The sequence below is a fragment of the Mustela putorius genome, unplaced genomic scaffold (genome assembly GCF_011764305.1).
Source record: "Mustela putorius furo isolate JIRA1106 unplaced genomic scaffold, ASM1176430v1.1 tig00003854_pilon_pilon_pilon, whole genome shotgun sequence".
Lineage (NCBI taxonomy): Eukaryota > Metazoa > Chordata > Mammalia > Carnivora > Mustelidae > Mustela > Mustela putorius.
In genome coordinates this window covers 3,967,953-3,985,331 of record NW_025422006.1, presented here as the reverse complement: position 1 = coordinate 3,985,331, position 17,379 = coordinate 3,967,953, and the positions used below count along the sequence as shown (strand labels likewise).

The window sequence follows — 17,379 nt, the reverse complement described above, 5'->3', positions numbered from 1 at the left end:
TCAAGCAACATCTCAACTGCGTGGGCCATGTGAGTCTTTTATCGTTCTAGAAAGCACACAATCATTTGATCAGTATGAACCAGTCTCCACACTGAGCTCCTCACCAGGGCAAGAGGCTAAAATTTTCTATTGGAACCTTGAGATTCAATTTGGACCAACTGTCCCAGAAGATCTTGAGGCGACTGGAGGTCTGAAGCCAGGCAAAAAAATGAAGAGATCAGAGGAAAATACCGAATGCTGGGAGCATCTTTCTTTCAGCGTGTGAACCGCCTGCTTGATGTCACACTAAGGGTGTCTGTGTCTAAATGACTTCAAACGTCAGCCCTGCTGGTGAATGACAGTCACCCCCATCTCTTCAGTCCTTATTGGTGGCTCTTGAAGTACTTGACTCCTCATTAGCTCTACGTCTATAATTGGGCAAGGAGAGGAGGGAAACATTAAATTCAGAGGGGGTAGTTGTCTTAATGGCAGCAGTTTTAGTAGAAAACGCGAGAGAGGCAGGGAAAGGAGGCTGACGCTGTTTGCTGACAGAAAAGGTGGAGCTCATTCATTCACGTAACAAATATCTACAGAGCGCTGACAAGGTGCTTGCTGCTGGCGATGTATTGTTGAAAGACGCAGACGCGAGGCAGACGCTAGTCTCTTCTCGTGACTTTCAAGGGGTCCTCACCACGAAGGCCACTTGGGATTCGTATGTCGAACTCGTAGAGTCTTGCTACAAATATGCACGACACTTCTTTGCTCTACAGCTGGCCCTTCCTGTTAAACCATTTCTACAGGGAAATGGTACTTTTCTTTGAAAAGTAACAACCTGACTCCACTTGATGCCAAGAGGGCAAGAGCCACAAAAGAGAACAACCTGGGGCTCTGTCTAAGGAAAAACAAATTAGAGAGCATCTCGTATACAGCAAAATTAAATGGGCCTTCATTTCCTTATCAGTAAATAGTCCATGTAATTGCCAAGTGAGATCTTGCATAGAAACTGCTTATTGAAGGACATTTAAAATGTTCAATAAACGTTTATCAAGAGGGTAAATGGTGACTGTCACCATTAACAAACTTTACACGAATTACTATAGTTAATAGTTACTGAATCAGGATTAATTTTGATTCTCTGATCTTTAGTGGAAACTATCTTTACATCGGGGACCACTGCAGGGGCACAGTGCACGTTAGATTCAGTGCCAAGATTCCTTATTTGTTTCCAAAAGCCAAAGGTGCAGGCATGTGATCATCTTCCCACCGATGACTCCTGACCTCAGCTGCCCTAGAGCAACCGACCAGCCCTAGATGCTTAGCTCGGCAGTGACCTCCTGAGATTCCTGGCCCAGGAGACGAAGGGTAAACTGTTAGCATCAATCAAAGCTGAAAACCACTTGCCGGGAGGTGTAAAGGAACAGAAGTCAGAAGTTGCCTAACTGCTAGAGTTCATTCATTTCTGAAACAGCCTTAAAGAAATAAATACTGTTCTCTAGAGCACACAGTATAACAATATTAATGATAACAATTTACCTAACACTTGAATGTTTCCAATTATTAAAAAACAAAACAAAACAAAAAAACAACCACCTTGATATACTCCTTCCCACCTGAACGCAAGAACAATCTGTGAGGTAGTCTACTATGAATCAATGTCCATTTTGAGATGGAGAAACCAAGGTTCAGTGAACTTCAGTCACACACACTGCAGAAATGCCAGAGCAGTCTACTGGGAAATTTAAGATTTCCCAGTCTTAATTATGGGGTACTTTCCACTAAGCCTGGGAAGTCTATATTAAGGAAAGTCTTGTGTTTTTCTCTTAGAAGATTTAATTATTTATTTGAGAGAGAGTGAGAGAGAATGTATATGACTGGGGGGAGGGGTAGAAGGAGAGACTCTTAGAAAGATTTCCTCCCAAGCGTGGAGCCCCACACAGGGCTCTCACGACCCTGAGATCATGCCCAGAGCTGAAACCAAGAGTAGACTCCCAATCGACTGGGCCACTGGGGCGCCCCCTGAGGAAGGTCTTCCATAGACAAGGGTTCATGTCTTCCCTCACGCCTTGGAGACATGCGTGCTTCCACATCTGTCTACATCAAAGCAAAGGCAGCCCTGCTGTGTTTCCAACTGGCCTCTCTCTCCTCTCCAGACCTCAGCGCTTCCTGCTTTCACAGAGCCATTTCCTATGAAGATTCAAAGAGGCAGGAGGGCACACCTGTCCCCACTACTTGGGACATACTCACTGAAGTGTGATTTTTCCCTTTATTTCATATGTACAAATTTATTACATGTGTATGTTCCTGTTTGGCTTATCTTCCCTCTTTAAAGGGGGCATTCTTGTAAGAACAAAGACAAGAGGACTGGGTTCTTCCCTTGTTATAGGATTGTGGATAAGGTACCCTGAGGGAGTTCAGTTTTCTCATCAGGAGGATGGACTGGACTGGGGGAATCTCTTCCTTCCAGCTGTAAGAGTGTACGACTCTAGGATTCCATCTCTTTTAGATGGGATGGACATTTTCTATACGCAAATACAGTGGTTGGGTGGTGGTCGGGTGTTTGTTGGAGGAATGATAAATGCACCTTAATATTCTGAGACCGGATACTGGGACCAGACACAGCCCAGCACACTGTCAAAAAAAAGCGCTTGGCTCCACTCTACCACTTCCGCTACGAGGATTTGGAAGAATAACTCAAACACGTACGCCAACACTCTCTTTCAACTCTTCTTTCAAATGTGAAAAACAAACTGCAGCAAACCTTCTTACTTGGTTTGTAGACCTGAGAAGGCCTGGTCTCCTTTTTCTCTATAGTAACCGGATTTATTTATTGCCTAAATAAGGGCATGCAAATTATCCATGAGTGAGTTTCCTTGAAACTAGAGAAGACATTTATGTGCAGAAGTTATTTTCATGTGAAACATTTTCAACAGAAGGTATTTTAAAAAATTATACATTCTCCTTTTTTGTTTTTTTAAAACGTCTTTTTGATCACCTCTACTGTCATCAATAAGCCAAAGTTATTACACTGTGTTGGACTACACTCCAGTGGCTTACTGATGATGCTCAAAACTACTGGAGCACCTGGGTCTACTTGTCCTTCCACTGAATGTGCACATACTTCTGTGTTGATTAACCCAAAAGCAAACAGAAGACCCTTGTCACCTTGTCACTTACATTTCCTCTTGCCAGCTCTTCTACCCCACGATTGCCCATGAATCAAGTGGGCTCTCATCTGCTCCTTTAGTCTAGGTACATGACTTGAGGATGGCTTCATCTTTCCAATTAAGCTATACTACGGGCTCTGTGACATCCGTTTTTTCGATCAGAAGCTGTTTCCATTTATTTCCAGACTTGTGGCTATGCCCCATATGGTGATGTTGCTGGGATTCGGATGTGGAGACAAGTGGAAATTTCCTCTACTACCCTATTAAATCTTCAGATGAGATACCGAAAGGAAAGGGGCTCTAATAATTATAAAAATATACAGAACAACAATCATCAGTACTTCTCCAACTACTGTGACTCCCAACGTCACAGAAAAATGTGCAAACTGAGCTGTAAAACTTCAATTCTATTTGATCAAATGATCACTGCATATACTTGAATTTTCATTCCGTAAGAACACATAAAACATGTAAATTTATACTTTGGAAGATGTACACATGTACATGCATACATTAATGCTCGAGGCGTTGAGATAATCTGAATATTCTAAAATATTAGATACAAGTAGCTGCTACAAAATATTTTAAACCTTTCACATGACTTATATTTTAACAAGAATGGCAGGCTCTTCTTATGTGAAATTGAATATATTCAGTAGAGTCGTTTGAGTTTTATAAGCCATAAGACAAACGATATAATACTTTTCTTTTTCACTGGTTTTTTCAACAAATACTCTTGACCCCGACATCCAGACTTAGAGAGAGAAACTCTCCCTCTTCTGTCCAAGTCTTCTTGCACAATGGGAAAACAGGCTTCACTGAACGGCTAAGAACGTGGCCAGTTGATAGACTCCTTCAGAGAGAAAACAGAACCCTCCCTCCGTCCTGCTAGTCCAAGTGAGGGGTCTGTGAGGTTGACAACACTAACAGGGCAGTCAGTGATCAAGACACCGTTCCAAGAGCAACTATTCACAATCCAAAACTTGTCTCATTAAAAACAAAGAAAATTTCAGTACCACCGCCCTTGAGCAACACATGTTTGAACTGTGCAGATCCACACAGTCACACACAGCATTTTTTCAATAAATACATACTGTAAATGTATTTTCCTGACTTTTTTTTTTTTAGTAACATTTTCTTTTTCCAGCTGACTTTATGGTAAGAATATACCATATAGTGCATATAACATACAAAACCCGTGGGAATCGACTTTCTATTATCGGTAAGGCTCCTGGTCAACATTATGCTATTAGTGGTGCAGTTTTTCTGGGGAGTCAGCAGTTAAGGCCAGATTATGGACATGTGGCGGGGTCAGTGCCCGATTCCCTGTGGCTCACGGGTCAACGGTACGTCTTTGGTTCTCTCACAGCCTTATTTCACAGGAAAGCAAGCACTGTAAGGAACTAAAGTTGGGCAGAGTGTTCATGGCGTATTAACCTTTAGAGCTCTGGACTCTGTTTCATAAGGAGGCCTTTTTAAGCCCCAGGTCTTTCTTCCCTGACCCAGGCTTTTTTTTTTTTTTTTTAAGATCTTATTTATTTGACAGAGAGAGACACAGTGAGAGAGGAACACAAGCAGGGGTGGCTGGGAGAGGGAGAAGCAGACTGACTCCCCACTGAGCAGAGAGCCCAAGGCAGGGCTCGATCCCAGGACCCTGGGATCATGACCTGAGCTGAAGGCAGAGGCTTAAGGGACTGAGCCACCCAGGTGCCCCATGGGCTTTTTTTTTTTTTTTTTTTTAAAAAACAATGAACATTCCTCGAAGGCTCCCATTTCCATGAGCACTTGCTTGATTCTTCGCAGGTAAATCACAGGGAGAGGTAATCTTCAAGCTATCTTAAAAGCAACTGATCAAGTTTTTGTTCAATATTTAGGTTTGAATATGTTCTTTCTGGACCAACTTGTTCTGATCTTGACCTCCCCATCGGCTCCGCTGTGCAGTGCTGCGATGACTCACAGCAGAGGACGCACCAGAGACGAAAGGCACTAAGTGTCGCTGCTAATAGGTGAACAAAATCATCATAACCCGGGACGATAACCATTTAGGACAATTCACACGAACTCCACCTCCGTATGAGGGAGTGTTCTGACTCAATTTATTGTATTTCTCCAAGACCTTTTAATATAGTTTACTGACTATACCTCAAAAAAACCCAGAAATTAGCAATTCAACAAAGAAGGTCGAGAACCTGTGATTCCAAAATCTGAAACCCTAGAGATCACCATGTAACAGTCAATCCTGAATGGACGGACTCTTCAGTCTAGAACACTAGCACCAGAAATTTCGATCTCGTTAAACCACTTAACGAGCCTCTTACCTCCAGTCTGCTCCCATGAAATATAGTCTTGTCCCTAATGAATCTCTCTAAAAAAAAAATCTGCAAGTCCCATTGTTTTGCTCCAAAGCCTTACACAGCTTCAAAGCCATGTTGCATGCAAAGACCAAAGTTACTGGCCACATATACCACCGAGTCCCCCAAGGTAAGGTCCAAAGGAAGTTTTAAGTCTCAGCTCCTCCCGAACCACTCAACCTTCTCCTCAGTTCTGCCCCTGCCAGGTCAGCCTCACTAAATCACACAGTACTTATCAAGGACATCCTGGACTTTATACTCCCAGGAGCTCTTGCTTGCGTGAGTCCATCTTCCTGATCCCTCTGAGACACCCCCCACCCCAAACAGCACTTTCTCTAGGACACTTCTCAGTCCTCCTGGGGTTAGCTGAAAATTCCTCTGTATTTCACTAGTTCCTGGATCAAAGCTTTACTTCAGCACTTCTCACCCTGCATTCCTTAAGAAAAAAAGGTTCCCGTGCCTCTCCTTCTAATTTCTTAACTCCTCCAAGTTAGAGACTGTTTCTTCCCTGGGCACACAGCGGTCTAGCATGCTTCCTGACTAAGGAAAGGAAGGACCACTGAGTGACAGATTCTTTCTCCGGCAGTGACTAGAGCGAATGCTTCCGACTAAGCTAGTATGGCTGGGGAAGGGGCCCGGCTAATGATCCCAGACCAATAAATTCAGCAGACTGAGGCAGGCCATCTGATGACCTGTGTACAGGCCTGCTTTCCCCTACTTAATTCTGCATGCTCAATTGAAAAGAATAATTATAAATACTATTATGGCTGAGCTATACTGGTAAAAAGGAAGAGACTGTTCATTTTACTTACTCCAGACTGTGACATAAGTCACATGAGACTTGAAGGCCCTGGGCTAGGTCACAGCACTGTGGGCTTGAGTAAATTATTTAACGTCTCTGGGACTTCCCTGAAAAACAGAGCTATTAAGGCTCTGGTTGTCACCAAGCTGAGGGGCCAGACTAGACCGAGGTTATTTTTAATTCTGAGATCTATGATTCCATCCATATATTCATCTATCCATCCATCCACGAAAGCTGGATTCAAAGAAGACGTAAGAAGTCTTTAACTTGGTGCCACTGCTCCTACCATGTTAAGAAAAGTGACTGAGGGAGGTTGCCAACAGCAAGAAAGGAACTCACCAACACCGAAACCAGTTTCCCCATTGGCATCTGCTTGGGTATGCGCCTTACGTGTTGTATTGGGTTGGGTTTCCTCGGCTGCGTGGTTTGGGGTGTCACGTTTAACTTACAAGGGGCCCAGTGGGTTGTCTGATAAGTAATTTTAAAAAGATTTGGAAAACAGAGGAGATGAAATTCTACTAAATCATATTTGAGAACTGTTCATGGTGATTTTTAAAATGCATGCCGACAATAGCCACATTTTTGCACACTGAGGTATTAGCTCTAGAGAAAAGGAGACCGTACATCTAAAGCTATGCGTAGCTTGGACAGGTCAGGGAACATTCCAGAGTCTACCTTTGTTTCTGTTGCATGGGCTGCTGCCTCATAGCCATATACTGCATGTCTTCCTGCAGACGATTCAGAGGGGAATCTGGCTTGACGCGAATCCCATAGTAATGGTACTTGGAGTTTCCTCTTCATAAAAGAACAACAAACATTAGAGACACAGAAAGTCAGTCGAATCAATATTAATCACACAGGATGTCCACTAAGCTACACACTGGGAAAGGTTAGGTAAAAGTGGCGTATTTAGGTCATTTGTTTATAATCTCCCTGTTCTGGATCACCTGTGTATTTTTACGGTGGCTACACCTGAAGAATCAAATTAAGATTCTGAACCAGTGGGCTCAGGGCCCTGCGATAAATCTTTCCTTATAAACTAAAATATTAGTATATTATTATGTTTTATATAAATATTCCTAATAAGCTATAAAATATTAATACAACAGCCACTGAGTCCATGCAAGTTACATTTTTCTTTTCAAATTTGTATTTTAAATTCAATTTAGAAGGGGTGATGGTGCAAAAAAAGTCTGGCCAATTAAAATGCATCAACAGCATAAAGGGCTGCACACTAGATGGGAATTTACTACGACATGGTTGTACAAAACGAAGAAAAGAAATCTTGATTCTATCGTCTTGGATACATTCTCCATTTTTGCAAGTTCTATTACGGCAGAGATCATGAAGGTAACTCCACTGATACAGAATGTTGCGGTGAAGTCTATTATTTACTATTTTGAAACTGAAAAGGAAGCAGGCGTTTAATCTATAGGTCTTGAAACATACTTTATTAGTCTCTGTTCTAACGAATTCATATCAGTTTTGGGGGCTGAGTAAGATGTGTCACAACAGACATGGGGAAATTTCTCTGTGAAAATGGCAAATTTCCACCTGGATGAAAATTGTCACAATTTCCCCATGTTCGTGAGAAAGACCATGTTCCATGTTTGTTATTAGAAACGACAAAGTTTTGCTGTGAATGAAATTTGCAAATTCTTGCAAAAATAACATTTTAAATATGTAGATTTTTGCAAAGGGAAAATAGTTTTTCACAGTCTATATATAGCAAGACATCAGCTGCTTTTTCCATTTTTTTTCTTTCATTTACAAAAAGAAATTCAAGAAGAGTGTGGATTAAATATTTTATATAAAAATAGAACAGAATTTTACTTCCAAAATTAAAGAATATATATTCGAAGACATCAAATCTTATTATATAAATAATATTGCTTTTTTTTTTAAAGTAGGGCGTTTAATATTTACCTAGTTTTGGTAAAATAAAACAGTATGAAAACTTAGGGCCTTCTACTTGCAGAGATTAGATCTTGTCTCCAAAATCTACTGCAGAACAGAACAAAAAACAAAACCAAAAAACACCAATTGGTAGTGTTTTCTCTTACAAACAGGGCAGGGGTAAGGGGTAGAGGTGGGAAGTAGGAGCCACTCCCCAAGGGATGGAGCCATGATCGCTACAGAGTAAAATGGTGTCTGTCTTGTAGACCAAAGCAGATGAAGTGTCTAGTTTCTTCTCCATTTTCTACAAATCAGCATTTCCACTGGGTTGCTGGGGAGATGGTTGGGGGAGATCAGCCATGTCCCATGATTTTCTTTGCTTAAACTTAATTTGCAGATGGATTCTAATGAAAGGAAACTTTTGAATTGCCTTTGTTTAGAACAAAAAGTTCAGAAAAGTTTTGGTTTGAATTAATGCACCGAATTATTTTATTGATTAACAAGTAATAGCTGTGCATACAGTTCATCAAGGAGGAGGAGGAGGAGGAGGGGAAGGGGGAAGGGGAGGGGGTGGGGAAGGGCGAGGGGAATCACCCGAGTTAGTTTGCCTCATGATTTGTAATACTGATTTCCTTTCTGTCCCCTGGGTTAGGAGTAGTAAATGAATGAGAAACCACTCTCCACGACAGACCCCCTGGAGCTCTGCCCTCATCGTTGTCAGCAACTCTGCATTAGAGTTCTGCTATCTTCGTCACATAGCATTTGCTTAAACTCTCCCCATAGGGTTTCTTTCCTCCTTATTCTTCTAGGCTGTCCTTTCCACCTCTAATTGCAAACACTACATCCAATTTTAAAAGGAACAGGAAACATAATTGTTATATGGTGAGGGGGGAAAACAGAACATCAGAAAGTGAAGCTGAAATATTGCAATATGTACTTACAGAGTTGGATTCTACTCATTCACACACCCAAACCACCCCAATCCTGTCCCTTTCTATTTTAAAGATGTGTTTCAAGGTTTGAAAGGAACCTCAAAATAGGACCCACTGAAATCCCTCTCCGCAACAAAAGGAGCACGGCGATACCACTACTACAATGTTGAATAAAGCCCAGACTCTCAAAATACTGGCATGGTATGAGCCTTTGGCAAGGGGATAGCAGGTTAGAGCCCCAAATAAAGATGTTTGTGGTTCTGGGGCGGGGGTGGGGAGGGTGGGGGGGACTATGAGAGAGACAAAGAGCTTTTTTCAAGGGACTAAAAGCTTGAGTTCCTTTAGCCGTCATAGTCTCTCGTTTAAAATATACTATCTTTCCAAGTATAGGGAGAAGAAAATATATTTATGAGAGAACCTCCAGCAACCTGAAGGTAAAATCACTTGAAATGCAACAGAAAGGAGTATAGGGCAGATCTCGTCAATGCCATGAAACTGACACATACACCATCCCCTCCTTTTTAGCATACATTGACTATGAAGTCAATTACTGAGGGTCTTATTGTTTTATTAATATTAAATACTCTTCTTCACTAGAACACTACGAAGCTGAGACTTAAAAACCAATGAAGGGTGTATCATCTAATGTTCTACAGCATAGCATCTTTATTTTTACACTTTTTAATATGGATTTCTGTAGGATTTAGGAAATCAAAAACATCCATATCCTTCTGCCCAGCTTCTTAAAATATTTATGTTATGATAATTTGTAAAAATTATAGAAAGGCCCAAAATGAAACTCCACAGTTCCAAGTATTATGTTCATGATATTTTGATTAGTAAAAACACTCATATCTCTTTCCAAAGGAAAGAGGCGAGAAACTAAGAATTTTTTTCACATTATTGGTTTCCGTGCAATGGTGGTATACTATATTTTTACTTCCCTACATGTACGGTTTCACAGTCAAGAGTTTAAAAAAGACTAGTAAGAGGTTAAACAGGACCACGTCATTACTGAGGGCTTCAAACTCCCCAATTTTTCAAGTTCACCAAATGATTTTTAATTGATCTCCAGAAATGAAAACCAGCTTTAATTTCTCACTCTATTCAAAGAGTTATTTATAACGACATTTCAATATAATTTTGCAACAGTGAAGATAGTTTTCCACTGACTACATCACTTACTCATCTCTAGTCTGATTATTTTTAAAAGGAAAAAATAGTGATTTATATTAATTTTTAAGGCACCATGTGTAAATCTTCCACTAACAGTCTGACTTGCTGATTTCTATATGATTTGAGAATCAACTCATAGCTGAGCTCAGTTACGTTTAAGACAATGCATCATTCTGGTTTCGCAGTATTCTGTGAATAATGACCTCTTCATGAGAGACTGTATAAACTGAGATATTTATTTTTTTATTTATATGTTATCTGTAAGAAAGCACTTTTGCTCCAACGATATACTGAACTGCTTTAGTTTGAAAGAGGGGGATTAGTTTACGATCTTATTTTTTCATACTAACCTAGTTCCCAATCTCCTGGTTCGTAATCCCATAAAAATTGACCTTATTAGTTTTCCAAAAGAAGCAGCATTGACTGGGTCCAGTTTGTGTTCCTGGCAATGTCGTAGGTAGTGGTTGTACAACGTGCTTCTGGGAAGGCTCACTCCTTCTGCTGTCTCATAATTGTCCAACAGCCACTGGAGCTAGTACAAATAAGACAAGGTAAACACAGAGAAACCATATAATTTACCAACATGTCTACAAGCCACTACAAACACAATACACAGAAATACCTAGAAGATCTTCATCAAGACTTGTAATAGGGTCAACTGTTGTAATTCAAAGGTATAACCAGACCTTGAAAACTCTTGGAAATGTGCACCACTGAACCTAATTTATGACCTCAGACCACATCCATTCCTTCAAACATTCAAACATGTGTAAAGAACGCTAATATTCCCTGTATTGATTGCAATTCTGTGGATAAACATCTCTTCGGGAAATTCAAAGAAACCCCTCAACTGGTTGTAAATAAAATTTGTAATTTCTTATGTACAAGACGTTTCCAAGCCTAGTGGCGTGACACATAATACAGCTTTAGGGTTACTTTGTTTTAACACATGAACAGCAGGCTGCCTGGTATGAGTTTTTATATTGTTTCTATTTATTTACATAGAATTTTAATTTACTTATGTAATACACTCCAATAGGACAACAACTGTACTAACTAGTGGGTCAAATTCTGCAAGCAGAAGGGGGAAAAAAAAAAATCAAGAATTTCTTCCCCAGAAAGAAAGAAATTAACCAGACACTGATTAAAAAAAAAAAATATATATATATATATGTAACTTACAAAAAGGAATCTTTTATTACAATCATTGGAGTTTTTCTACTTCCCTGCTATGTTTTTACATAATTTTGGAAGAAACATTACAATGGTAGTTGGTAAATCAACATTTTCTCGGTCTGTAGTTCACATTTGAAAGGTTTATGTTGTCCTGTGTTTTTTAAAAATAATCTTTAAAATAAAGCAAGTGCAAAAGAATTTTAGAAAATATAATATAGGTATGTATTACTGAATTTCAACAGCAGGAAAATTATTAACTCATTCATTCATTTCTTTATAAAAGGGGAAATGAAAAATGACTTTCTTAAGGTCACAGATTGTCTCAGAGCCCAATCTAGTTCCCAACACACATTTCCTGATTACTTGCATACCGGTTGTTATCTCCATTGAGCAGCAAATACTTCACATTACTTGTCTCAACAAAATTTCCATGCCATATAGAAGAGGTGTGATAAAGAAGTGGTATTTTTACATGCAATTTAAATTAAACATAAGTTATGGGAGCCCAAAGATTCCTGGCACATCAACTATGAGCCAGGCAACGTGCTAGGCACCTAGCAACGTAGAAATGAATGTGATCTCACTCTTGTCCTCTAGGAATTTACAATCATATTCCAAAAAACAATACAGATACTCAAATATATCAAAGCACTGGCTTACATATTTTAAGATTTGTGAACAAACTCAGAATCTGAACCTTCAGACTCTTACTAAGAAAATTCATTAAAAATATTTTAGACTTATTACCTTTAACTATGATGACTGAATTGACCAAAACCATTTTAATTTCAAATATTCTTACATGATGGTTATGTTTAATTAAACTTATCCCATTAAACTCATACTGATGTTGGCTCCAAAAATATGGGCACCAAGTCTACAAGTTAGGACACTCTTTTTTTTGTTGTTTTTAAAGTAGGCTCCAGACCCAGCATGGAGACCAACATGAGGTTTGAACTCACAACCCTGAGATCAAGACCTGAGCTGAGATCAAGAGTGGGATGCGTAACCGACTGAGCCACCCAGGCGCCCCCAGAGCACGGTACTTTTAAAAATAAAGTTCACGTTCTGGTCAGGGAGACGTGAAGTTCTCCGTGAACACTTATATATATGAATATGTGCATTTAAACATACTCATTGCCTCTGTAACACATACAACCCTCCCTTTCTAAAAGGTTACACAAAATAAATGTTTATTTACATAATGACAGAAAAATTAAAGGTCAAAAAGAATTCTTTAGAGATGAAGCATCTGTAACCTGACAGTAAGGGCATTTTCCAGAGCCATGCGATTTCTGAGTATTCTAAACAGCACAGAGAGCAAGTTCACTTACTCATACTCATTTTGTATAAGGGGGGGGGCAACATGATTGGAAAACCCAGTTATTATGGCTCGGGTTAGTATTCTGCCTACCACAGTGGGTCAGGATGTCTCTAGTGTTTCTTCATAAATATTCAGATTCTGTAGACTATGAAGGCAACTGAAGACAGTGACACCCAAAATATGGCTGTACGAGTCTCCCTCCTACCCTTCACCTGCACACCTCAGGACGACGACTGGCATCTGAAGGCAGTGCTTCCTCACGTGAATGGTGCTGGGGAGGCTCTAGTGAACCATATTGCCCAGCAATGCGAGCTCTTGTTTTGTGTGTATTAACTAGGTAGAACCTTCCAGTTGGTATTCTAAACATTTAAAGAATACAGAAATACAGGACATAGACTAGAGCAACATAGAAAGGTATAGTCTCTGAGAAATTCAGTTTCTTGTGATGAAGGAGTATAAAGGAAACACCAAAACAGAATCCTTAGAAAGACAAACATATAACAATTCTGAAGTATTTGGGGGGAAGCAAATATTCTGCAACTGAACTAAGGAAGTGTCACATCCACAAGCATGGAACACACAACACATGTAAGTAAAGAATACCAAAGATATGTTTGTATGTATTATCTTTGCTTTCTCATGAATGGCATAGTGTCAAAGCCAAAGCAGTATGATTTTGTAACAAAAATAAATAGATAAAAATAAAATATTTCTTTGCTAATGAGCATAACATAGAGCTATATAGGAAATGTTAATTTAAAGGATATTCTTTTTTCAGAAATGGAAAATGATTTCGTAACATGAACTCTATAACCAAAAGTATACAACTAGTAAAAATAGATCTGATACAATCCACTTTCAACAAGATATAAAGCAAATAAAAATAATTTGTTTAATTAATGAGGTACAAATAGAAAATTTCCGTAAACTGCCTCAAATGTTTACTAGTTCTCTTGTAATATTTAATTACCTAGACGTAAAGACAGATATCTAAAATGACACTATTTTCTCATGATAAAGAAAACTGTCTTGTAGATAAAAAAAAAAACCTGGAAAGCAAATCTAAAAATAAAATATTTGAGGGTATGATCTTAAGATGCCTTTTATAGAAAACTCGTGCAAATATTGAAGTTCCACATAAAATATTTTGAGTCCAAAGGTATGTTTACATATATAAAAGAGTTAATCAAACCACCCTTAAAGAAAACTTTTCACAAAAATAGTGACATAATGACAGCAAAAGTTGCCTTAAAATACTTGGAAGCCTGGATAATATTACTCAAGTCCCAGATGAATCGTTTAGAGAAAATGAAGTTTTTACCGGATTGGCTCCGTGGTCCCCTGAAAGGCTCAACGGGTCAAGTAATCTGGACTGACAGCCTGGCAAACTTCTTGTTTTACCGTATACAGTGTTACATTCTTATAGACTCTTCATTTCTACACCATTTCTTCAAAAACTCTGAGTTTATTTGTAGTATGTGCATGGATGTTTGTGTCTACGTCATCAGTTGGTTTGAAAAACTCCCTAAGAGTGGGTTTCCGGAGGACTGTCACTTTGATGGACGTAAAGGTACATTTCGTTCCCTGCCCCTTATTCGCAGGACAAAGAACATTTGCTCCGTGCCAGAAGGCTGGCAAGCAATTTGGAAGAGCAGGAGGAGGTCACGTGGAGGTGGAAAGCCCTGAGAGCTGGAGACCCAACCTGGAAATGCTGGGGACAACTCAACCATGTAAGCATAGCGGTCCTCAGCTCACTGTGTGAGCGGACTCTGGTTTAGAAGCGGCGAGGTCAGATTCTGAGATGCAGCCGGGTATTACCATGTGCAGGCTACATGCAGTTCTGTCGCCTTCAAGTTTCATCACAGGGACGACATTGTAAATCAGATATTTGGGTCTGAAACACAGAATAAGAAAGGACTGATTTTGTTCTAAGAGAAACCTGGCTGTTCAGTGTAAGCTAAAGGTATCCCCTCTCGTGTGGCTCAAGGGAAGGTCAGACCTGTTGAGATCTAGTTTCCTTGGGCTTCGTCCGTAATAAAATCCCTTTGAACCCTAGAATTCAACACCCTTAACATTTAGCAATTTAGAACTAAACTATTACTATTTTGTGTCCTCTGTTATAAAATGTCATTGAATATTTACTTACCTTTATGGCTTTTAAAAGCCTGTAAAGATACCACAGGAACTTTTAACCTTTATCTTTAAAACTTGATTATTCTACTGATGAACTAACACAGATTCATGTAAGGGTGGAAACCAAGATAATTGCATCTTTCAACCTTTGCATTTAATCTATATTAATCAGGGTAGATTAAGGAAGACGAATAGTTCCTATTTTTCCCAAAGGGAAATACTGATTGACAAATTAAAAAAAAAAAATACTGCATTCCCCAATTAACATCTAAATGTAACATTTGGCATTTTTCCCCCAGATGGATTATTATCCATTAGGATTCATTTTAAGTTCAGTTCATTGATGATATGCATTTTGACAGGTCTTATTTCTGTCATAACTTATATTTACAATACAGCAAAGTCAAGGGAAAGTGAGTACAAAACAAGGGTTTGCTTTGAGCTGAATATATTTAAGTAGCTAAAACCAGCAAAAATCATAAAACAACTTGCTAGATTTAAAAAGTATAAAAAATAAATGCCTGATGCTTTTTATATGCTTTAGATGGATTTTTTTTTTTTAATGCACAAGTTCAAGAACATTTTGTGGAAAGTGGGAACAATTAGTTTAAGAACATTCCTGTGTTCAAATATGCAATCTAAAATATCTCACATCGGGTACAAAATAATCATTAAGTGCCAATTTATATTAGTTACCACTAAGAAGAAGTACAAAATAAACTTCGGTCTGCAATGACTGTCTACTTTGTTGTAGGCAGACGATATACATCATTAAGCCCCACTGCATCCTCACATACAGAAGATTTGGAAATAAAAGTATTTAATTAAAAATGTATTATACTAATACTATACTAATACAGTGAATTCCATAAAGCTAAATCAAAAGTACCATTCTAAAATATAAGGAAATGAGTGATATCTCCCTTGGTTATGATTTTTTTTTTTTTTTTGAAGGATGAGATTATTTGGGAGAGAAACGAAGTTGTCTACTCTTAAATGGAAGGTTGCCCATGTGGCAGTGATAGAAGCCTCATATACTCTTTCTCACAAATTCTATGCAGGGAAAAGGCTGCTTTATGCCAATACTGTTCAGAAACAAACCGATAGAAGCATACTTGATAACAAAAAAATGCATGCATGAGTTCCCAAATAAACGAACATATGACAGGCAAAGGTATGGAGAATACTGAAGGTAAGATAAAGTCTGTTCCCTTCTACTACTTGTTTATGTTCATCCATTTAGGAAATACTTGGGAAACTTCTACCATGTACCAGCCACTCTTCTAGGCACCAGGGATGCCTCAGAGGACAAAACGTATGAAGTCCTCACTCTCCTGGGACTTCAACTTGTCAGTCTGTATGTACTCTCTGCTTGCATGGTGTTACTACCAAAATAATTGCCATTATGCAAATATTGACAATACTAGAAAAGAAACATGCCACTCAATGTAACTATACTCAGTTTCTGAGTGGGGTACTATACAGGGTATGAAACTGAGGAGTATATATGCATCATATGCATTTCAACCTGGAGGATAAAAGGAAGATAATGATAAAAACGGAATAGCAGTACTAAATACTCCTAAGGATACCCTGAAAAGGGGACACAGAAAAAAGAAAGGAAGGAAGGAAGGAAGGAAGAAAGAAAGAAAGAAAGAAAGAAAAAAAAAACAAACACAAAGCCATCATGTTGGAGTCTACGGACAGGAGATAATTTCTTTGTTTGACCGTAAGAAGAATTTTCTGAGTTACTGTGAATAATCAAATGTGTAAAGGGAAAATGGGAAACCCCTTCTATCCCATATTCTAAAATAGAGTGAAATAGACTTTCTGCTCAAAAATCATGATTAACATGCCTCTTCTAAAACTACTAAATATGGGACACATATTATTGATCAGTTCTCCTAATTTCTGGCCTAATGAAATCGATCCTCTGTAGTAACTGAGAGGTCAGGGAAGTATCATCATGAAGTTGGGATTCATGTCCATTTTAAAGAATTCCACAAACCTCAAATGGATCTATATTATGTCCTATATAGTGAGGGATAAAGGTAACTTACAGTTTACTGACATTTAAGATATTAAGGATATATTTTTTAAAAACTTTTCCACTAAAATTTTTCTTTACAAGTGAACATCACCAATTAAGTCAACTGATTTTAAAATGCCCTTAGCAGGTGGTTATCAACTAGAACACATGCAGTAGCTTTTCCAGTTGTTTAGATTAACCTAACAAAAATTAGGAGCATCACTAACTTTCCAAGGACAGAAAAACAACAGGATTATTGTTATGTGTTCAGGGAGAAGCCTGAGTGAACAGCAGAGACAAGATCCTTCCTTTACAGTTTCTATACGATCTGTAGAATCATTTGTATTTGTGAAGACTTGACTGTAAATGTGCTTTAAATGAATTTAACTACCTCAGAGGTGTAACAAAACAAATCAG

The 17,379-nt window shown here is 38.8% G+C and overlaps 1 protein-coding gene across 5 annotated transcripts in view; it reads right to left on the bottom strand.

The window, feature by feature from the left end:
- RFX3 (regulatory factor X3) overlaps nucleotides 1–17,379 on the bottom strand; it is a 287,619-nt gene that overhangs the window by 61,607 nt on the left and 208,633 nt on the right. For all 5 annotated transcript variants that reach the window (XM_045065031.1, XM_004766195.3, XM_045065030.1 and 2 more), the window contains 2 exons: nucleotides 10,651–10,832; nucleotides 6,972–7,091 (listed from right to left, as the gene is read on the bottom strand). In XM_045065031.1, coding sequence (XP_044920966.1) covers nucleotides 6,972–7,091; nucleotides 10,651–10,832 — 302 coding nt within the window. The remainder of the gene's footprint in view (nucleotides 1–6,971; nucleotides 7,092–10,650; nucleotides 10,833–17,379) is intronic.